Raw genomic sequence first — 22,526 nt, 5'->3', positions numbered from 1 at the left:
GTGCACAGTATACGTTGGCTAGACTTTATTCCGTGAATTAAAAGGTGGGGAAGTTGAATTTAGATGGGTTAACCCTCATCTGCATCCTTGGTTTTGTGGTTGTTTATCCCTTTGTGCTTGCCAGGTTCTTCCTTCTCCTCTCCCGGGCCGGTGTGGCTAATGATCCGTCAGGCCATTCACTCCCTTGTTCAAGGCCCACTCGCCACTGAATGCGCTCCCTCCCCGTCCACACTGTTTGGTGACCTCAATGAGGAGCCTGTTGTCCTCCCGGCTCGGTTAAAATGCTCTCCTCTTTTCACTGCCGTGAGAGTTTACTGAGGAGAAGGCGCAGAGGCTCGGCGGACAGAAAGAGGGCCCGCTCTTCGCCGGCATTAGTATGCACCGATTAGAAACAAACACACACTGATGATCCACGCGCACGCACGCACACACACACCGAGGTGGCAGCACGTCCAGAGAAGTACTCGCGCGCAGAGAGGTACAAGTCAACCGCACATACACACACACACTGTATGGCTTCTCATTGTTCTTGTCTGGGCTGGGATCCCACTTGATTCCATAAGTCTCAAAACCCTGACAGTCCTACTGTGTGTGTGTGCGTGTGTGTGTGCCTGTGTGTGTGCGTGTGTGTGTCCCCTCCTGCTCTATTGAACAAGTCTGTGGTGTCTGGCTTGGAGAAAAGAAGGCAAAATGTCATTGTTCTCACAGACGTTTCAACTTTGCCCCTCTCACTTTCTCCCTGCCTTTCTCTCTCTTTCGCCTCAGAGTGTGTGTGTGTGTGTGTGTGTGTGTGTGTGTCCGTGTGTGTGTCCATGTGTGTGTAACTCATCCTACTGTACCTGCATTCCCCGTCAGTCGCAGTCATTTGATAGGGTAGCTATCCGGATTACCAGGTGCTCCTCTAAGCCAATAAGAAATACTTGCCTTGTTCCAATTATGAGATAATCATTACAGTGTCACACACAGTGTATGGGCACCGTTGGGAGAACGTAGTCATAGTTTGTCAAAGGGAATACAATAGTATCCATTCCTGCCTGTGCAGAGGTATCACTGATAAAGAAACCCAACAATAATGCATGGAGGAGGTCGTCGGAGAGGCGCTTTTCAATGCTTGCTGCTCCAAAAGTGTTGAAGTTCAAACCTCCCAAATTCAGGTAAAGCAGTTCAATCAGGACGTTGAAGCTCACCCTCCCTGTGAGACAACACCACCCCAAGATGGCGTCCCATTTGGCTCGTCTCCCCTTCACCCTCCGCTTCAATATCACTTTCCTTTCGGCCAGGTCATGTGCCAGCCCTTTGCAGAACGCCATGCAGGAGTCCGGGTGGGGGGGGGGTGCTGAGATGCCAGAATTTGGTGTGTGAGTGTGTGTGTGTGTGTGTGTGTGTGTGTGTGCAGGGAGGGGTCGGCGGCGGGGGGCATCGCCAGTTGGCAGGCTGGCACACAATGGCTGGCACGATAAGATCCTCCCTCTTCTGCGGGCAGATTTCCTCGCCCATATCTTTTGTTTAGCTTGTTTGGGTTGCGGCTCATCCTGATAAAGGCCACTTTGTTTATACAACAAAGCGTGAGGGAGGGAGAGAAGAGAGAGAGATAGAGAGACAAAGAGGTAGAAACGGAGAGAGAGAGGGGGCATTAAAAGAAGGCGGCAAAGGGGGGAGAGCGCCAACACAGATGGAGACATTAAAAGAAAGAAAGAGATAAGTGTGAAGGAAAAAAATGCCGAAATTTGAAAAAAGATACTGCGCGCTTATCGTCGGATAAGGCGATATCGTCACAGATACACGCTGAATGGTAGATATACACAGAGAGGGTATGAAAAGATACAATGGAGGACGGATTGTGTTGCAGGCACAGGGACGGCGATGGACAGATAGCGAGGAGAAGAAAGAAAGAGATTTGGAGAAGAGAGCAGGTTCTGCCGGCTGTTGGAAGCCAGCCCGAGCAGTGTGAGGTCATCGACAAAGCCGCGGATGATAGAAACCAGGAGCGCAGGAGGACACGTTACAGAGCGCGCACGCATGCACGCACGCATTCCATACTGGCACATGTACAGTCATTTATGCACACTGTCAAGACTTGCATGACCCCGCGCTGCATACACACACACACACACACACATACTCCGCCTGTGCATTTCCAAGGAAGGGCAAGCTGGAGTCTCCTGCAGCGGAACAGGAAAGAGAAGCAGGAGGACACTGAGCAGAAAGTCTGCTCGGCCACATCAAATATTTACTCAGGAGCAGCTGTATTGTCGAAACATTACGCATCGGAGCCGCTCCGTAATTAGGTCGATATTTTCTGCCCCTCTCCCTCTCTCTGTTTCCCTACTTCTCCGGGAGTCCACCCCTCTCCACCTCTCCTCCACACTCCCCTCCCCTCGCCTCCCCAGGCTGCTGAAATGCGTCTTGGCTCGGGACCCATGCCTCTGGCAGCCAGAGTGCTATACATGTGCACAGAACCCCGCTCGGCATAAAATGGCTGCCAGACAGGCTTCTCCTCCTGAAATGTCGACAGCGGTATGCATCTGCAGGGTGTGCGTGGCGCGCGTGCGCACTGTTTTTTTGTGGAGGATATCTGTACGTGTCTGCAAGTGTTTGCGGGCGAGCAACGTGCGCCGCCACTGTCCCAAAAAAAAAAAAAAAAGAAAAGAAAAGTTTCCCAAACTATGTGGCTAATTTAATCCACGCTGTGTGTGGATGTGCATGTGTGTTCTGCGTTTTAGTGGGAACAGAATGGGTATCATGCCAAAAAAAGAGAGGGTGGGTTAGGGAGAGTGTGTGTGAGTGTTTTAGTGATTATAAAATCCAGGCGAGCAACACACTTTGGGCGTGGAGAAAGCTCCCAAGCACTGAGAAACTTTCTTGCCGAGCCAGATTTCTGTTGCCATTACCCCTAATTGCCCTAATCATTACAGCGGTATGATAAGTATCCCACCGGACAAGAAGGTGTAAGAGCTCATGGACACATCCAAAATACCCACAAGCCCCCTCTGCTGCTTTTTTTTTTATGCTGAGTAACAGCAGATAATCTGATTCATACGTGGGACTGTTTTTTCACTGCCTTCATGAACCGGTTTGTTTATTTAAACAAGTGGCCGGGACGCAGGGTGCCAAGAAATGTTGTTTTTGGAAAAGGGCCTTGTGTGTACGTGCGTGTTTGTGTGTGTGTGTGTGTGTGTGTGTGTTAGAGGGAGTGTGTGTGTGGTGTCTGGCCCTGTGATCGAGCCCTGCCAAGCTCCCAGGGCAAAGCCCAGCCTCCTCGACCGCAACTGTTTATTTACAGGTTACACTACTGTTTATTTGAAGACTATCGGATTGGCTGGGCTTCTGCACAGGACGTCTTTTAGACACAGATACCAGACTTCAGGCTCCTAATATCCCTCTGCTTTACTATATTTCAGCCAGTTTCTGAAGTGCCTTTTTTATTGAAATTCACAGGCAGTTTATCTGCACTTGAATGCAACATCTTGTATTCCAGAATCTTTTTTTTTTGACCCATCTAAGAGTTTAAACTGAGGCTTTATTTAAATACCTGTTGAACGACAAAGATGATTAAATTCAAACTAAAGCGTTCAGCAGGTATAATCACACGTGCGGCCCGACAAATGTGCAAGCGCTGTTCTAGACAATATAATCGCCTTGAAAGAAGATGAAGGAGCATGAAGCTGCCCTTCTTGGGTCAAAGGTAAAATGTAATGCAACAGGGGAGGTGTTTCCAGCTCCAGTGCAGGCCTGGCAGATGCGCCATATGCTTGCATCCCACCTTGAGTCATCCAGGTGGTCTCTCCTGGTGCTACAGTGGGGCCTCATGCTGGAAGATGCTGCCTGGGATCTCTAATTGCCGCCGCCATCTGCTCTTTTTGTCATGGTTGCCTGTTCAGCCCTGGAAGAAGGGAAAGAAAAAACAAAAACACGAAACTCTGATCCGATCTAAACGAACCGGCGGCGTACCTCCTCCGCCTCCGTGCTCCTTTTTCCTCCCCTCACCACCTCTTCAGCCTCCTCTCCGCTCTCTCTCTCTGGCGCTCGTTTCTCCCCGCTCGCCTGTTTCTTTCCCTCTCAGCAGTTCTCAGGGCGCGAGCGCGGAGTTGGCAGTCGTAACTAGACTGATGGATGACTCTGAAAGTGGCGTGGGGGGTGGGAGAAGACAGGGAGACAAGGCCACTGAGCTCCCTGCAATCACTTTATGGACATGTGCAGTGCCAAATCCACACAAACCTCCGCTCGCCCACAAAAGCTGCTTTGCGCTCAGTGTGTGTGTGTGTGTGTGTGTGTGTGTGTGTGTGTGCATGCAGGGGGCAACTTCAGGGACTCACTGCTTATGGAAGCAAAGCAAATGAAACTTGCAATTTGCTGAGGCCAACAACTTGTGTACAACTTCCAATGTAATATGGGATATAGTATTGAAATGATTAACGGAGGCCTAATCTACAACGATTTGAATAATTGGTTAGTCGCTGAAGTGATTTATCAGAGACAAATGCTAATCATTCGGTTGTTCCAGCTTCTCAGATGGAAAGTTTTGCAGCTGTTTCCTGCTTTATATCATCGTGATTTCAATATATTTTGAGGTTTTTTTGAATTGCTGATCAGGCAAAATAAGCAGCTTGACGGCATCACCTTGGGCTCTGGGACGTTTGATGGGCACGTTTCATTCATTTCCACCAGATTTCAGACAGAAGCAATCAACAATGAAAGTAATCAGGAGCTGCCACCCTAACTGCTTTAAAGATTAACATCTCCAAAACGTTCTGCGTGCTCGTGAGAGACTTCACAGCGAGCCCTAAAAACCTGTAGGACACGATGAGAAAACACAAGTCAGCTCATGTTTTTAAGCTTTTGGGAAACAGCGCACAGGCAGTATATTGTAAGACCATAACTTGAGCGTTATTCGCACGTTTTTAGGGCAAAGCGTACTGGAAAGAGGGGATTTTTTTTTCCTCTTAACGTATGGTCCTGTTCCCTCCCTACTTTGTCATTGTTGAGCTTCAGCCAAGAACATTCTGTTTTTGCAGTGCTGTTTAATAGTCAAATTTAGGAGAGGGGGAACAAGAGAGAGAGAGGGAGAGAGAGAGAGACGCAGAGAGAGAACAAGAAAGGGATAAATCTTTCAACTTTTTTTCTTCCTTCTCGTCCACCCGCCTCTCTTTCCTTCTCTCCGTGCTGCCTCTGTTGCACAGCTCAGGAGAGCTGCGGCAGGAAAAGGGCTGTTGTTGCAGGGCGAGGGTATCTGAGTTCACTGTCTTTAGCTTCTCGTCTCGGCTCTCTCGCGTCGAAGGCGTAGATGTTAATCTCCCTGCTGCTTCTCATCGGGCTCTCTGTCCCGGGGCATGTGTAGGCTTGGACCACTTTGACTCATTATGGGGGTCCACTCAGACGCTGCTGCTCGCCGTTCGGCACGGCGGCGGCTCCGTGTGTGATCACGAGGCTCTGCTGCTTTGAGTCACTTGTTTTCCTTTCCAGCACGCAGCGTCCTGTGATTTATACACTTCATTTTGTTGTTTCACAACTTTTGTTATATGATCAACCAGAGCAGGAACTGCTAAGGAATGATGAAGTGTGTTTCCCCTCCCAGCCGAGCTCGGAGGTAAAAGACGTCAGTGCGGGACATCTCATACCAAAGCTTGAGCACCGTAGCCGGTGGAAAAATTCCACACGTGTTTCCTTGTATTTCCTCAGCCCCTCCTGTCTTCTCTCCACGTTTTGTTCTGTGCTCGTACCTCGCACAGCAGGACCGAACACATTCTGTACAACCCCCCCAAAGCCCCTTTGAAAAATTACCCAGAGGTCTGCTGGTAAAAATTTTTAGGCTGACCCTCCCATTAATGATAACGCTGTTTAAACAGAACTGTCTTGTTTCAGTGTGCCGTGGGTACGCTCTCCGTGACGGGTAGATAAGGAAAACATTTAGGCACCCAGGAAGTCGAGAAATGCACTTTGTCTTTTCAAGTGTCTGAACAGTTTGACTTCAGCGAGCTTGTAGTCGGCCAAAGGCGTGAGATATACTGTAAATAAGACTTCTTTTGAGCTCATTTTGTTTTTATCTTCTGACTTATTCACTCATTATTACACACAGGATTTAATGTTTTCACCCAGCCACCAGATTCTCTTTGCTTGTAATAATCAATGCTGACATGAAAACCACGTCACGGTAAGACATTGTTGTCCTTCTGTTATACTAAGCCCCCCCCCCTCCCATCTCTCTGTGTGTTTGCAGACTCGCAGCAGTCAGGAAGTCCCAGTAACAATGAGCCAGGCAAGAACCCTCTTCCAGGTATGTACGTTAGCAGTCTGTCCTCCCTCCTCCCTCCTGTCATCGCTCCATTGTTCCTCAGCAGCTCGCACTTAGCCAGTTTAAATAGCGCTCATCTGCTGTGAACTCAGTGACTTGACAAATTAGCATTACCTTTACTGTAACGCTAAAAAATAAAAATGTGCTGCAGCAGCCTGAGATGCATACCGTGGTGTCTTTTGTCCCTCGTGATGTAATGACAGCTACATAAAAATGGCAACTTGTGAAACAGCAACATGAAATGCCCAGTTAAATATGATTATTTGTGAATTGACCAAAAGGGACCATTGGTACAGACTAGATAAACCAAATTTACACACTTCCTGTTATTATTATTATTATTATTATTTTTTTTTTTTGAGGCCATAGGTTTTAACTTTGCACGGGCTGAGGAGGAATAAAATTTGATTAGATCATTAAATTTGAATTGTCATCATCCCAGTGGCGGCATCAAATACACTGTAAACAAAAAGAAAAGACACACACTAAAGTCCTGGAGTGGAAACGTTACGGTGGATTGCACCTTTGGCTGCTTGCTGAGTCTGTCAAGGTGAGCCAGCAAAGGCGAGCTGTGGAGAATATTCTCTGACTGCGGCGTTGTTCCCCTGGACTGACCTGCGCTGTGTCGTCACAATGTTGGAATGAAAATACTTTGAGACGCGTAATTAGTTTTCTACCTCAAGAGCAGGTCCTGCCGATATAGGTGCCAAGGAAAACAAGCTCGCGAGCCAATGACTCAGGCCTTGGAGGCCCTCTGCAGTGGCACAGTTCCCCGCAAAAGCCGTTGGCTCACTGGAGACATTAGGCTTTGTAGGTGCCAATCGAGCGGCCCGCCTATCTGTCTGGCACGGCCCGAGCGCCCTTGGCATTGCATCAAAGCCGAGCCGGAGTCATTTGGGTGTCAATAACTTGTCTGGCTGTTTTACTTGACTGACAGCTTTGCCGGGCAGCTCACAAGGAATGCAACAAATGCATCAAAAAAAAAAGAAAACCAAAAAATGACACTAACTGTCATTTGCTAAAAATAGTTTTCTGAAAACAGGAGAAAAAAATATCCGTCTGTGTTGCAACAACCAGTTTCAAGATTCCAAGCTTTAAAACGGTTTGTTTAGGTTGGACAGAGAGCGAAGCGGGCTCGCATTTCCAAGTGATCTTTAATATCAGTCTTGCAGTAAATGGCTCTTTAAGGTGGGTAGTTCTCGCTGCGATACTGTATCTTAGCATAACAGTGTCAATATTGACAGTTATTAAATTTTACTCGCGTGTTTGATCGAATGGGCAGCGCCCGCGGTTCAGCACGGCCTCGCTGCTTGTACTCACAGCAGCAGGAGTCTGCGTGTCACCCCCTCCTCCTCCTCCTCCTCCTCCTCCTCCTCACACACCTGTCCTGTCACTCTTCACTGTACTGTAGTTTAAACACTTCAGCTGAAAAAAAAAAAAACAATCCCCACAGTGAGTGTTTTTGCAGAATCATTTTCGAGTCAACGTTCCACAGCTAAAATCGAAATATGGTGAAATAAAGATGACTTAGATCCTTCAATTGTAGAAAGAAGAGTGTGAGAAATGCTGGATGAAAAAGGGAACAGACACCGATTACAGCTTCTTCTTCTTCTTCTTCTTTTTTTTTTTTTTTTTTACCATTTTTGAAGTATGTGATGGGGTAACAGTACCTAAATCCCTGTGTGATGATTGCGCCTGTATATTTACTGATGGCTTCCATCTTGTGTTCTCATCAGGAAAAATGTCTGAAAATAAGACATTAGGATTTTGTCTATAGGTTCAGACTGAAAGAAGATGTTGTCCACTTCCGTTTTTAACCTCCTGAATATGACTCTTTGTTTGGAAAATGAACAAAAATGATCAATAGTTCATCCAGAATGGTTGAGAATAGCTGGTAGACATACTGAACCCCATGCTGATTTCACATCAACTTTAACTCTTTGTCCATTTCATTTGACATAAAAGTATTAAATAACACGATGATGAGTGAATCATTTCTGTATGTCCCTGTTTCCACAGTCTACTTGGAAGACAGCTTCATCAAATCAGGAGTCTTCAGTGTTGCAGAACTGGTGCGAGTGTCCAGAAGTAAGTGCACTGTTCTTTTTGCACATGTAAACAACCTGCACACCCACACAGGTGTTTTGAGCTTTTCTTTCACTTATCGCTGATTAGACCTGTGCTCGGGCTCGAGCTGGGAGGAGCTCTGCTGGGAATCACATGAGGACACCAAAGTCCCTGTGCGTACAAGACAGTTGAAGGTGCAAGTTTCCCTGCCCGAACAGGTGCAGCCGAGTTAGTGTGAGAGTCAGGGACTCAATCAATCACAGTCTGCACACGCCCACGCGGCCATGACAAGAGATCTAATCAGGTAATATAACTGAAAACACCTGTGCGGCTGTGCAGAGACTCTAAATCTGTCCTCGTGTTTGGCTCTGACTGATGTGTTGAGGTGTTTTCATATAAGCCGAAACAACTGATCCTTTGATTTGTAAGGTGTGCGTTCGCTCTCACGGCTTTCTTACAAATGCCAGCGTCTTTATATTTGCTTCAATCCACCATGCAACTGCAGCGTGGCAAATCCAGTTTGGCCAGTCTGCTTGGCAGTAAGAGAACGGTCGACTGCGCAGATGTCTTTAAGAGCCTGTGTGCATTTGTATAGACATGCCTGCCGTCTGCAAAAGCCGTTGACGGTTGTTCTTCCCGGAGGCCTCTCGCTGCCAATAGCTGAGGGCACCCCGAGGCGGCGTTTACCTGTACTGCCTCTGAGCTGAGGCTGCAGCTCTGGAACATGCCGGAGGCGCACAAAGACTCCAGTCAGCCCCCTGACAGTGTGTGTTGAAGTGAAACATGTCTGTCTGTGTGTTGCTGTTAGACTCAGTGTGATGTGTAACTTGCGTTGGGTGCTGCAGTCAAGAACACTTCAGTGCTGTTCGAGTCAGTGTCAGTCTCAACTAAGTGAAGACCAATAAATCAGGGCCACTAAAACAATGAAAACAACACCCTGTCTAATTATTAAAGAGGTGCAGAGTCGTGATGATTTAAAAAGAAATTATTTGCAGCTATTTTCAGTTGCAAAGTTGCAAAAATGTGAGAATTTCAGCTTTTTTCTTCTTATCTTGTACAATGGTAAACTTTAGTTTTAGAATTCAGATGAAGTCTCTCCACTTAGATTAGTCAAATTAAGTTAATCGGTAATGAAGGTAATTAGTTAATAAGTTAGTTGCAGGCCTAAAGTGATGATCTCTTGAAGCTTCTCAGAGATGAGAAGAAATTCATCATTTTCAACTTCAAATACTTAAAAAAAAAGTCACAAAATTGTCAAACTCTCAGCTTGTTTGGCTATGAACATATGAAGAACACACGGTTTCTAAAGCTGACCACGGACTGTGTTACCTGTCGTATCAAAGGGTTTCTGATGCAGGTTAACTGTCTTGCACATCGCTCTTTGAAAGGCAGAAGCTGCTCATTTCGATGCTCAGACACCGAATATCCTTTGAAAGGCTGTGTTTTTGTTTAGTGTTTAATTTGCCCCCTGACCAGATGGCCGCTGCGCCGCCGTGTCTGCTCTCATGTGACCGAGCCGGGTTTCACTAAAGCCGACTGAAGTCGAGCTGGAATTTTAAAAAGGTCGACGGACACACAGGAATTGTCACTCACTCAGCCGGTCACTCCCCGGGAAGATATCTAAGCAGCCGCTCGTCCGTCATCGCGCCTCTCTCCCAACTCTCCAGGCTGTTGAGACATTCTTTGAAGTCCATCAAAGGGGGCTGCGCAGTTCAAGGCTGACTCGCAATGCAGCATTTCGACGAGGACACTCATTAATGCAACAGGAGCCTCGGCTGCAAGTGTAAAAATATTTTGCCGGCAGAAAATGTGGACATGCACGGGCAAGTGAAGCTGCTGAACTAAATTTGCAAAGACACTGCACTTCCTCTCACAGTAAGAGGAGGTAATCTCCTGGAAGAATCAAATCATTGGCGTGATTGTTTCATTTACTGTTTACTGTATTTTTTTTTTTTTTTTTGAGCTTAAAAGTCAAAGCCCAGATTATTAAATGAGATGACTGGCAGGGCAGCCAAGTGGCACCGCAAATATTGTGCCGAGCCAAGAGGAGAGAAAGAGCGAATGAGAGAAACCAGCACAGAGAGAGATGGTTGGGGGGGGCGGAGGGGGGTATCCTCAGCCACAAATGGAAAAAAAAAACCCCCAAAACAATGGTGTTGCATTCAGTGTCCTCTGGCCGGATGCATTCCTCCACAGACAGCTCGGTATGGGTAGCAGCGGGTAGGGGCCTTTGCCAGGGCTGCAGTGGGCTGCCAGGGTGGAGGCTGGCGGAGGGATCGTGCCAGTGGTGAACCTCAGACCACAACAGACGGCGCCACACACTCCATCCTCTCATCGACTCCAAACCGAGCGACCGCTCGAGCTGCAGGCTGCCTCGCGGGCCACACATTGTAGACAGACAGAGGAGAGAGAGAGTGAGGATGGGTGGTGAACTCCTTTTGTTCTGTAAACACCGGCCCGGCCTCCCCTTGAAACAGTATCCCTCACCTTGACCGCAGTGAGCAAAACAACACCTTTTCCACTGTAAATCACCACGCGGGGAGACTGCTGAGTGTTCCACTGCAGCGGAGAGGAGTGAAGTGATGCAGGCCTCATCCAGCTTTGGATGCATCACAAATTGTTTTAACTAGATAACACACAGTTCTGTTCAGTGTGTCTCCTTAGTGCCACATACACAGTAAATAAAACTGGACTAATAATAATTGACAGAGCTTCGTCCGTGCGTATAAAATGCAGCTACGGTAAACTCGCTCGTTCTCGCCTGCAGCCACAGCAGCAGCGACTTGTTAATCAGAGTGCTCAGCAGAAACGCTGGCGATGGTCAGACAGTTAACCTGTGAACAGGGAGCGCTTAATTTGATACACAGGGCCTCTAAACACAAAGCGTCAATAACAGTCAGTCAGACCTTTGTGCAATTAATTGTCCGTCTCTAGATGCAAAGATAGGGGAAATCCACAGCGCTCAATCTGACAGCACTGCTGACATTGAAGTCTGTCTTTACAGCGATTGCAGCCTGACTCTCTCGTTTGTGTTCGTCCTCTACAGTGCCCATCACCCACGGCGCAGCGGTGAACTTCTCCATGGCCGACATGCCCAGCCAACCCTACTACCACGACCTGAACTCCAGCGTGGGGCTGCATCGCTCCCTGTCCTCCCCTCCCGGCAGGTGAGTGGAAGCAACGGCAACAGGACAAGCTTTCTGGACAAAGTCCATCTATTATAGCATCATGGCAGTGACTTTCTATTCTTTTATGATATTATTATTCACGATGATATGAAATGTCTCAGTGAGGTTCAGTCAAGGGCAGTGCACGACCTGTGTGCTCTTTATGTTTATATGGAGCTGAAATTAGCCATGACATGGGATGTTTTCTTAAATTAGTAAAGGAACAACTTGACATTTGGGGAAATCTTGATCTTGCCAAGTGTTATATGAGAAGATAGATAACACTCACATGTCTTATGTCTTAATATGTAGCTGCAGCCAGGAGATAGTTTAGCTCAGCATAAAACTGGCCTTGCTCTGTCCAAAGGTAAAAAAATGTGTTTATGTCTTGTTTGTATATTTTGTTTGTATGTTTTACCTTGGCACAGAGTTCCAGGTTTTATGCTAAGCCAAGCTAACCATCTCCTGGTATTAGCTTCATTTTTAGCAACCAGCTATGAGATTTTTATTTTATTTTTATTTCCAACAATGCAAACTGAACCAAACCTTCACACAATGCAAGTTGTTGGTGTCAAACATCCACTCCAAAGGCTCCAGATCAGTACAGACGCCATCTTGCAATCTTGAAAGTCATGATACCTGAAACAAGTGGCTGTGCTAAACCATAAACTCCTCCGTGTCCCACAGCAAAAGGCCCAAAACCGTCAGCATGGACGAGAACATGGACACCAGCCCGACAGGACCTGACTTCTACTCGTCACCCAGCTCACCGGCCAGCAGTCGGGCAAACTGGCACGACAGAGACGGAGGTGATTTCCCTGCCTTTTATTTGACCACCTTTATTTACCCATGAGTGGCCTGTCAGGCATGGCTGCGCCTCCATCTCATTCCTACAGTCACACAAACAAGAGTCAGGGGCAGTCGCACGCAGCTCAGACGTTGAACAGAAGCATGTCGACAGAATTTAACAAACGACCCGAGCGCGTTCCTCATTTCGTCCTCATCGCATGCAAATAGATTTGATCTAAGTGAACCCCTTGTATTGTTCCCTAACAGCAGCTGAACTTTGTCTCACTCTCAGCCTTAGTCAGAAGCTACTGGACGCGAATGCCCCCACCCGTTTCGTTGCGGATGAGCTGCATCTGGTTTCTCTGCACATGAACCTGTTCAACCCTCTTAAAATACATACCATGACAGAGATAGCCCCAGGCATCGGCAGTCATATAAATGTTTAAACCCATTTGAACTGCTTTCTGAATGTAAATCTGTATTCTCTCACACCTGTCGCTTACACAAAGGAAACGTTGGATTCCGCAATGCAGACAATCTGTTATGAGAACACGCTGTTACAGCTGAAATTCACGACTTGGAAAAACAACAGCGCCGTGGTTCCTTTCACGAGTTTTGTAGGTCGTGAGTTGTCAAATCTTGGGTGTATCTGTACACAGATAGCTGGAACACCTTGTGAGTGACTGTTATGGAGAAATTCCTGTTTATAAGCCCACAGGGCAAATGTGTCAGATGATCTCTCCTCAGGAAATCAGGCTATACGTCTTGGCTGAACTTGAGAGAAATTCCCCATTTGTAGAGTTCTGATGATCATGAGCCCACTTTAAAGGTACAGGACTAGTTAGAGGGGAATTAAGGAATAAAGCCCACCTAATGAGCTCTTACATAGGGCTTACAGGAAGAAAAAAACGGAAAGGTGGAGGTATCAGAGGAACAAGCATGCTGTCTTGCTTGTTTCTGCGCGTGAGAGAAAGCGAGATCCTCACGGGACAGCTTGCATGTCTCATTACGTTGTCTCCCGGTGCAGAGCAGAGCCCCTCACCCTTTTAATTAAGGCCTCACTGTCCCGTGTTTCCGGATCATTCTCACTCTCTGCTGACTTCTCTCCGCACTCTGCTGCCCGCACCGCCTCTGGATTTTACCCACAGAGGGGGCAGGAAAGGTTTTGTTCGACTGTGACAGGCAGAATGATTGAAATAAAATGCCCTCAGCGAGCCGCGCTGCAGTTTCACCTTTTGTTTTAACTTTGTACGCCTCCTCTCTCTTTTTTTTTTTTTTTGTTTTTCTATCCCATCCTCTCTTTTTTTCAACATAATAAGCAGGAAGGCTGAGAGAGGAAAACACCAGATTATACGCAACAGACACAGCACTGGTGGGATTCAACCACAGCCCAATGTGGGTACATGAAATTTTAGCCTGTCCCATTGCACATGGCCCGGGAGTGTTGCTCAGCGTAAACGTAGACACTCTGGGCGAGGAGAAAGGGAAAGCAGTGGGTAGGAAACTCTCCAAAGACAGCCATTATTCTGTCAGGAGAGAATAAATGAGAAGTGGGGCGATATTAAACCCATATGAGGCCTCCCAAGTGCCAAGCGGTCATTTCTCGCACATGGTTGTCGTTCAACTAAACCTCACCCTGTAGAGGAAGGAATAGTTTCTCTGTTATATATTCTTTACATGGGAAGAAATGGGGGTTGTTTTGTGGGATTTTTTTATGTGAAAGTACACGTTCGCTCATTAAATACAAGCTATATCAGATGGTGACAACTAGTTTGGTCTAAATGCAAAAAAAAAAAACACTTTGCAGTTTTTATTTAAACTATTTGAAGTGTTTAATTTCTGGTAATTAATTGTCCAGTTTAATTTCCCGAGGCAGTCCGGTGGATTCTCTGATGGATTTAATTAGCAGAGGAGGGGAAAAAACCGAATACCTCCGCCGCAGAAATTTCCTATTTTTACATGGAAACATTAAGCAGTGATATCAATCTTCTGCGAGGTATTTCTGCCTCTGACACAAAAATGAAAGCACTTAAGCCTGTATCCTCTTGCAACCTCAGACTGGGAAATCCCCCCGAATTCCAGCCACCTTTGTCGCTCTCTTTCTCTGGAGCTGAGTGATTCTTCCCGTGACTCGGGTGGATCCTTCCCTGTGGTGGGAGGGTTAATGCTATGGAAATGCCTCAACAACAGGGTTTGTGTCACTTACTTTGAGGGAAAGAGATGGATGATTTGAAAGTTATACACCCCGAGAGCCTGTGACAGAGCAGAAAAGCACGTGATAAGTGTTCGTGGAAGAAGCACTGGCAGACATAGGCCATTGCCTCTCGTGTAGTTCTTATCACGTTGCCTTCAGACACTCTGTCTCACCATGGAAAATTGAAAACCGCACGGCTGTGACGGCACGGCGTTGCTCACGAAAGTGTACAGCAGCAATAATGAGCGACTCGTACGAGTTTGTACTTTTAGTTCATAGAGAGCTGCACAAAATTTCTCAACAAATTTCATGTCTTCTGCTGAGCCTCCAGGATTATTCATGGGGAATTGCAGTAGCTTGTCAGACAGCGTGTAAGGCCGCGGCGAGCAGATGTTACAGTGTAATGTTCTATTTAAGATTACGTGAGGGTCTTGAAATTCTTAAATCCTATTTGAGCGGCCGGCTGCTTTGCAACTGCGCATCAGTTGACTGGATTTAATTGTCTGCTCAGACACGACAAAAGCCGAATTTTCACAGGACTCCTCTTTGTCGGGGATGTCCTCTGATTTGTAATGATTCCAGAGATTAGAAGTGATTTTGACCTTTTGCAGCCTGTAATTTGCAAAATGCATTTCCCGTTGTCTGCTGCATTTGCTGAAGACGGGGAGGGGAGTGGGGGGGGGCCCTTGGTAATACTAATCCCACGCAGATCAAGTTCTGCTTTAATTTCAACCGTAACTCATTTTTGGCACTTAATTCCTTTCATTCATGAGAAATGGAAGCATGAGCAGAAGCTGTAGGGAAATGTTTTGATTGTTTTTCAGGAACTTGCATAAAGTTTTGCTGAAAAAAAAAAAAAAAAAAAAAATCCCCATGAATAATCCTGCACCAGTGAAGTCATTCACGTCCCTGTAAGAATGTTTTATTTTACAGCTTTTGAATGATCAATAAGGCGTGTGCAGATTTCCTGACCTTTTCGTGCTTCTGTGTGCTTGTGTGTTTTTCCCGCCAGCAGACATGTCCTCTCCTACCATGAAGAAGCCAGAGAAGCCGCTGTTCAGCCCCACCTCCCCGCAGGACTCCTCACCACGACTCAGCACTTTCCCTCAGCCTCATCACCCGGGCCTAACAGGTGTAGGACACAGTGGTGAGTTACCGGTGCCGCTCTCCTGCCAAATCTGGAGCTCTAATCCACTTTTTCCTCGTGAACACAGTCGAAAAATCCATGTTAATTTACCCTCTCGGATCAATGATGATCGCTTTATCTTAACGCTCGATCTTTATCTTCCTCTCGCCTCTTTGCCTGTCTTTCCTGCAGTTATATCGACGAGGAGCCCCCCTCCGCACTCGCCCCTGCAGTTCTCAGCCTCGGCGATCTTGCCCCCGGCGCCGTCACCCTACTTCTCGCACACCACCATCCGCTACCCGCCCCACCTCAACCCTGCTGATCCCCTCAAGAGCTACGTGCCGTCATACGACCCGTCCAGCCCACAGAGCAGCCAGGTCAGCCTTTTTCCTCTCTCTGTTTTTTTCTTTTTTTTTGGCTTTGAAGAAGCCAGACTTTCATGGCCTGGAGTAGTTCTTTGTTATCTTGTTCAGCTCTACTCCCATCTGACCTCAAGAGATTCAAGATTAGATAAATTCCAGCATGCATTTGTCATTATTTCATTACTGCCTCGTGAAGTAAAGTAAAGAAACGTCATCCTGTTTTGCTTGTTTTTGCTTTCATCTGAAAGCTGCTCCTGGTTGTGCTCTTTATTTATGGCGAGGGTTAGGATGACATGTTTATAAAACTGCCTTTTCTTAGTGCTGCTCTCAAGTCCAGAGAATCTAAAAAAGGAATCGCTTTACAAACCCCAAATTAGACATTTTAAGCCCTTAAGATGACCACAGTTTGATAGGATTTTGTCCTGGGAACCCTTAAACGTCTCTTCTTTTAGCACTGAGCTTCCTGCGCTGCATGTGGGGACAAACCTATAATTAGAATAGCCGGTGTAAAAAGTGCTAATTAATCCGAATAATTTACAATGAATTAAATCATAGTTAAACTAAACCGCTTCTCATTTTGCAGGCAGTCCCAGACTGAACTTTGCAGACCACTTCATGTGGCAGGGACTCGTATATTTTCTGTTTGATGCAATGCTCATGGAGAGGGTTATAGTACATTTCCAGCCTTATATTTGTGGTCTTGCTCAAAAAAAAAAAACAATGTCTCCATAAAAAAGTCAACCAAACTATTGCAGTGGCAGTTACACGTGACACACAAAACTGCATCAAGACATTGTAGTAAATCAGATAGCTGAGGGCTTTTATACATTCTGGGTACACAGTGCAGCCAGTGTGCTGGAGAGAGAGAGAGAGAGAGAGAGCAGGCGTCTCTATAGATGAGAGAGCAGTGTGATATTTATGTGAGTTTTATATCCCCGCTGTTCTCACTGTAAACAAAGGCCTCGTAGACGGCTCCATCTCCAGAGCAGGGAGCGAGTTGGGGTGGGGTGGGGGGGGGGACTGTTACTCTAGAGAAAAACCGCGGGGAATGATAAAGGTTGTAAATATTTGCCGTTGCCGGGGCCCGGCTCTTGTGCAGAATTAACTGGCCCTCTGCTGGGGTGCTGGAGATAGAGGGGGTTGGTGGCGGGATAGTGAGGTGGGGTCCGGTAGGGAAGAGAGGGAGCGCTAGAAGACCAGTTGGGAGAGGAGGGAGGATGGAGGAGCGAGTGGAGGGGGGGGGGGGGGGGGGGGCTCAACAAATAACACAGCGCCTATAATCCCATGGACGAGTGCCAGAATGTTTTTATGCTTGCTTTAACGCAGATTATATTACACTCTAATTAAACATTCTATTCACATGGGAGGGAACCCTGTGGACACAATTCTTTTCCAAAAAGGCCTGTTTGAGTTTTGAACTTGGGGCGGCCCTGAAATGAACGCCCCAGACAGTCTCCAGCCGTCTGAAAGAGTAGCTCCCACTAGCTTCCTTTATTTCTTTCTCCATATATATAGTCTCTCTGCCTCGCTCTCCATACTCGCGCATTCACACCATTGTAACAGGTCACTCTGCAGCCCTCTCTGTCTTTTCACGCCCGAGTCCTCCTAAATTCCATTTATGAGCGCCATTAAAATCATTGTTTAAAATCATGTAGGAAATCCATCGTCAGGGACTGAGGATCTATTGTTGCTTGTGCCCCCCAGAGTTTTAGTAATAACTGTGACAGCACAGCGGCTGAAAGTGCTAAAATCTTTTCTTCGCGGCGAACATGAAGTGTAAGAGTGAGAGCGGTCCAGTCACCTTTTGTTGTTGATGTTAGGTCTGTAAGGGCCAAACACAGCCGTAAAGATGAGTTAACTCCCCCTCAAACGGGGACGGGGCATGTTTAGTGCGAGCCATTTTGGGAAAGTGTAGTTTGTTACATGCTTGTATTGGTTTATTGAGATCTGCTCAACTGCACATTTACAAGCGAACAAGAGCTTGTAAACATAAGTCAGTGGACACAGTTTGTCGTCACACAGGGTCAGAGGAGTTTCAGAGGTGGGCAAAACAAATACAGTTCGTGGGGAACCTTTAACAAAGCGTGATTGTTTGTGCTTTCAGCCTCAAATCAGCTTTCCTGTTTATTGGCTGATATTAATACCGTCAATCTGTGGCCATTGAACTGCACATTTGAAGGCCGCTGTGCACAAAATGTTGTCGCTGAGATATTTTAGGCGGTGTTCTCATCTTACCAAACAAACCAAAACAGAAGCTGATAAACTCCAGAGATGCAGTAAACCACTCTACTCATGTTTGGCATGAACATGCCTTAAATCTGGATAAAATAAGTCATTCCTCAAAGGAAAACACCTGCTGACTTGTGTATTCTTGTTGTCTGTTACCTGCCTGCAGCCTAACAGCAGTGGTCAGGTGGTAGGAAAGGTCCCGGGCCACTTCACCCCAGTTCTGGCTCCCTCTCCACACCACGGTGCTGTGCGACCCGTCTCGCTCTCCATGCCCGACACCAAGCCCATCACCACATCCACAGAAGGTGAGACCTTACTGACAACCACGACCCATCACCTACTGCCCAACATGCAGCAAACACCAAGCTGCCTGCAGTTCTACATCCATACATACATACAATTGCTACTGAAGACCCAGCATTTAGTTTTATTACATTGTTTGTTTGACTTATGATTTTACATTCAGCTCAGCGTTTGCAGGAAAACTCTAAGAGCACAAATGTTTTAAACTTGAAATGGTAATAAGAAGAATAATGTTTAAAGAGTAGCTTCATAACACCCTAAAACTCACTCTCCGAGTACAAAGTGTCCCTGAGCCCATGAAGTAATCTCCTTTTATACAATCATGTGTTCACAAAGTGTTGAACCTCCCTCCGTCCTTGCTTGTGAACTTCTGAGCCTTTCCAGGATGCCCCTTTCATACCCAATCGTGATACTTTCACCTGTTACCAATGAACCTGTTTACCTGTGGAATGTTCCAAACAGGTGTTTTTGGAGCATTCCACAACTTTCCCAGTCTTTAGTTGCTCCTGTCCCAACTTGTTTGAAAAGTGTCGTTGCATCAAATTCAAAACAATCATATATTTTCAAAAATCAATGAAGTTGATGAAATAAACCATTAAATATATTGTCTTTGGACTGTTTTCAATTGAGTAAATGTCTAAACAGATTAGCAAATTGTCACATTTAGTTTTATGTATAACACAACATTGCAACTTGTTGGAATCAGGGTTGTATATCACTGCAGCAAGGTGACTGGAAATCAAGATTTTCAGCTGGTGCTAAGTATAAAATACATCTGTAAAACATCTACGAAAACATTTTCAAACTATAGGAAACATTACAGCATTAGTAAAATAGTATTTGTGGAAAAATATCCCATGCTTGTTGACAAAATGTCCAAATTACTGAAGAATGGAAGTGGGCCCAAAATTGAACTGTGTGGGACTCCACATGCACTTTTCCCTGTTGGTTGTTTGTATTGTTGACAAATGCCTGACTTTAAGCCACTGTGGATAAGAGCAACTGCTACATGTAAATTCCTGAAATGCTATTTGTAATGCAAGCATGCATTTGTGTTTTTGTGATGGCATGTTACCCAGGCTACTCAGCCCCTGGCACCCCGACGGCTAACCGTTTTGTCGGCCTAAGCCCGAGAGATCCCGCCTTCCTCCACCAGCAACAGGTGAGCTCTCCCCCCTCCAGCACTCAGCTCACCTGCTCCTCTTATCCTTTCATTTTCTGTCTCCCATCTCCTTGCACATCAGATGTGAAACCCCTGCTCTTTGCAAAAGCCTGTCGCACTCTGAATTTGATTCGTAGGAAGCATTAAACTGTCTCATTAGATCAGATAGGCTGAGGTCAGGCATAGCAGTCGCTATTGGCATAAAAAACGATCAGCATATAAGATTGAAGACTTGCACGGCTAAAGATAGCAGGTCATAGTGATAATCAAAGCATTTTTGCTTTAAATGCTATGATGCTTTTTACTGCTGTGTTAATTTTAGCTTAGGTTTTACTGTCATTAACACATTAACAGTTTATTTTTAGCCACCCTTGAAAGAGCCTCAAATGACCCACACTTGAATATCCTCAGGGTGTCCAGAAGCTGAATTTGAAGGGACTACATTCATTTTGTATCGTAAGAAATGTCTTGGAAAAATACACTTTGTAAGCAGAGTAGAATTAATCTCATATCAGTCATCCATGCAGATAAAAAATGACGTACCTCAAAACACTACTTCATTTTCTCTTGATTTTTTTAGTATTGATGCATATATATCATTGTGTGAGTGCGTGTGTGAGTGTGTTTGACTTGAAATCTCACAGCCTGGCGTAGAAAAAGGCTTCTTTTCGCTATGGTTGCCTTAAAGAAAAAAAAAAAAACGAGTGTCAGGAAATTCACTGTCATTGTGTGGCCACTACTCAGAAGATGGATGGGACATGTGGGTGACTTTGAGAGTGTAATGTGCTCGGCTCCACTTCCTTCACACTCTACTTTAGACACACACACACACACACACACACACACACACACACACACACACACACACACACCACATGTAATCAGCACACTCCCTCATTTACAGCACACAGGCTGAATATTTAGCGTTGGCGTCACGCGGTTGCCCCAGCAGCGGTCCTCGGACAGATGTGGTGACCCCGTGTGTGTCTGTGTGTGGGTGTGTTTGTGTGTGTTTGCGAGGTTAGGAGTGTTGCGGTGTTGTCGGATGGGAGAGAGTGCTCTCCCCCACCCCGTCTTATTGAAAGCGCTGGTCTCAGGCCAAGGCTTTTCCAACCACAACTAATTGAATGCATCTGCACGCGGCTACATAATGATCGCTGGGTTTCTCCTCAGCTCGCCTCTTTTTTTTTTTTTTTTATGTTTAGTAAAAATGACAAAGCTAGCCTCTGTTTCCTCGCTCCTCTTTCAGTCTGTTTCTCTCTCTCTGCCTTTCTTGCGCTCCTTTTTTTTCCCTAAAATCAGAGAAGGCAAAAAAAGAAAAAAAAGAAAAAAGAATCAATCTGAATGTTTGTCAGCAGTCGCGGGATGCTTTTATTCCACGCAGGAGGAGAAGGAGGAGGAGAGGGAGGATTCACTTGGCTGATGTCGCACAGTTTGTCACATTTTCTTGCAGCCCTGCTACTTCTTTCAGTGGGGCATTAAGTGACGACACAAGACAGCAGCAGTCTGAGCGTAGCTGCATGAGCCATGAATTTTGTCCAAAGCTTTGCCCCCAGAGGCTGCAACGCCTTTTTGTTTTAGAGTGTAAATCAGCCAGATTCATAAATATACTTCAAAGTATGAAAATACAAAAAAAAGAGCGCTGCTATTTTTATGGCACAATTTGTAATTACCCCAAAATTAAATGACATTTTTGTGATCCTGTTACAAGACAGAAACGTGAATTATTTTAGGCAGCTCAGATGTGTTTGGACTGACTCAGTTTGGAAAAGAGGAATACCGAAAAGACAGCGGCTCAGAATGTGAAAGAAGAATGAGGGATTTGTAAGCACAGCGGTGACACCTTTCTAGAAGGCCATTCCATGCTATATCCAGATGAATGAACGTTCTTGTCGGCTTAGCGAGCTCTAAACAGTCTTCACATTGATTCATCGCGCTTCTGCTTGTCACAGTTGTTTTTGTTTTCTGTGCTGTGATTTAGCGGCCTGGGATCTGGCCCGGCGGAGCGGGCCCACGCCGGGCCAAGTCCGTCGTGGCTCAACACTTTCACCGAATACTCTGTCATTGTCCTCATCTGGCCACGGGGTGTTTATTGTGCGGGATCCGTGAGGTTTGCTGACACTTTTGGTCGGTTAGCTGCACCTGTTTTTTCGCCAGGCTTGACAGGAAAGGGAAACACGTCAGACACGCATGCCTAGAAGGTTTTTAGAGGCGGTCAGCGCTGGGGCTGGATCATGGGGGTGCACTGTTCTTTGTCTGTCTGTCTGTATGATGGATAGAGGCCACGATTTGCACTGCAGGTTTTTTTTTTTTTTTTAGGAAAACCAGAAGAGTCAGACGGCTGTTTAATTCCTGGAATCATTGTTTTAATTATACTGCGCACACATAGATCTCCTGTTCCTCGTTTAAACCGCCGGCACAGTGTTAATTCCAAACCATGAATGATAATTATATTATTACATTACTATGAAATGACTCAATAATCATCCGATAACTTGGTAGTACAGCTGAAAACAACCTGCTTTTTCGAGCAGGAGCTATTTTAAAATGTGGCACCACTAAAATAGAAGTCCCTGGATGCACACACACACACACACACACACACACACACACGCACACACACACACACACACACTAGGCTTCAAAAATGGAAAAAAAACAAAACACCACCACACGCTCCCACACCTGCTCTACGATTCCCAGGCAGCGAATGTGTGAAAACCCTCCATTCATCTCTCGCCTTGGTTAACCCCTCGAGGGAATGCCACCATCTAGCATTCCGCAGGGAAAGATCCGTGATCAGATGTCATTTGGTATTATCTAAGGAAGGATCCT

At 46.1% G+C, this 22,526-nt stretch overlaps 1 protein-coding gene across 7 annotated transcripts in view; it reads left to right on the top strand.

The window, feature by feature from the left end:
* LOC143317008 (nuclear factor 1 B-type-like) overlaps window positions 1-22,526 on the top strand; it is a 63,636-nt gene that overhangs the window by 32,631 nt on the left and 8,479 nt on the right. For 4 of the 7 annotated variants that reach the window (XM_076724916.1, XM_076724913.1, XM_076724911.1 and 1 more), the window contains exons 3-10: window positions 6,218-6,274; window positions 8,312-8,380; window positions 11,406-11,526; window positions 12,214-12,335; window positions 15,525-15,656; window positions 15,828-16,012; window positions 18,393-18,531; window positions 19,609-19,691. In XM_076724916.1, the coding sequence (XP_076581031.1) occupies window positions 6,218-6,274; window positions 8,312-8,380; window positions 11,406-11,526; window positions 12,214-12,335; window positions 15,525-15,656; window positions 15,828-16,012; window positions 18,393-18,531; window positions 19,609-19,691 (908 nt within the window). Of the gene's footprint in view, window positions 1-6,217; window positions 6,275-8,311; window positions 8,381-11,405; window positions 11,527-12,213; window positions 12,336-15,521; window positions 15,657-15,827; window positions 16,013-18,392; window positions 18,532-19,608; window positions 19,692-22,526 lie in introns of all 7 variants that reach the window. The other 3 variants (XM_076724912.1, XM_076724910.1, XM_076724914.1) reach the window with 1 other exon arrangement.

The sequence above is a fragment of the Chaetodon auriga genome, chromosome 24 (genome assembly GCF_051107435.1).
Source record: "Chaetodon auriga isolate fChaAug3 chromosome 24, fChaAug3.hap1, whole genome shotgun sequence".
Lineage (NCBI taxonomy): Eukaryota > Metazoa > Chordata > Actinopteri > Chaetodontiformes > Chaetodontidae > Chaetodon > Chaetodon auriga.
This window is presented reverse-complemented; position numbering and strand designations above follow the sequence as displayed.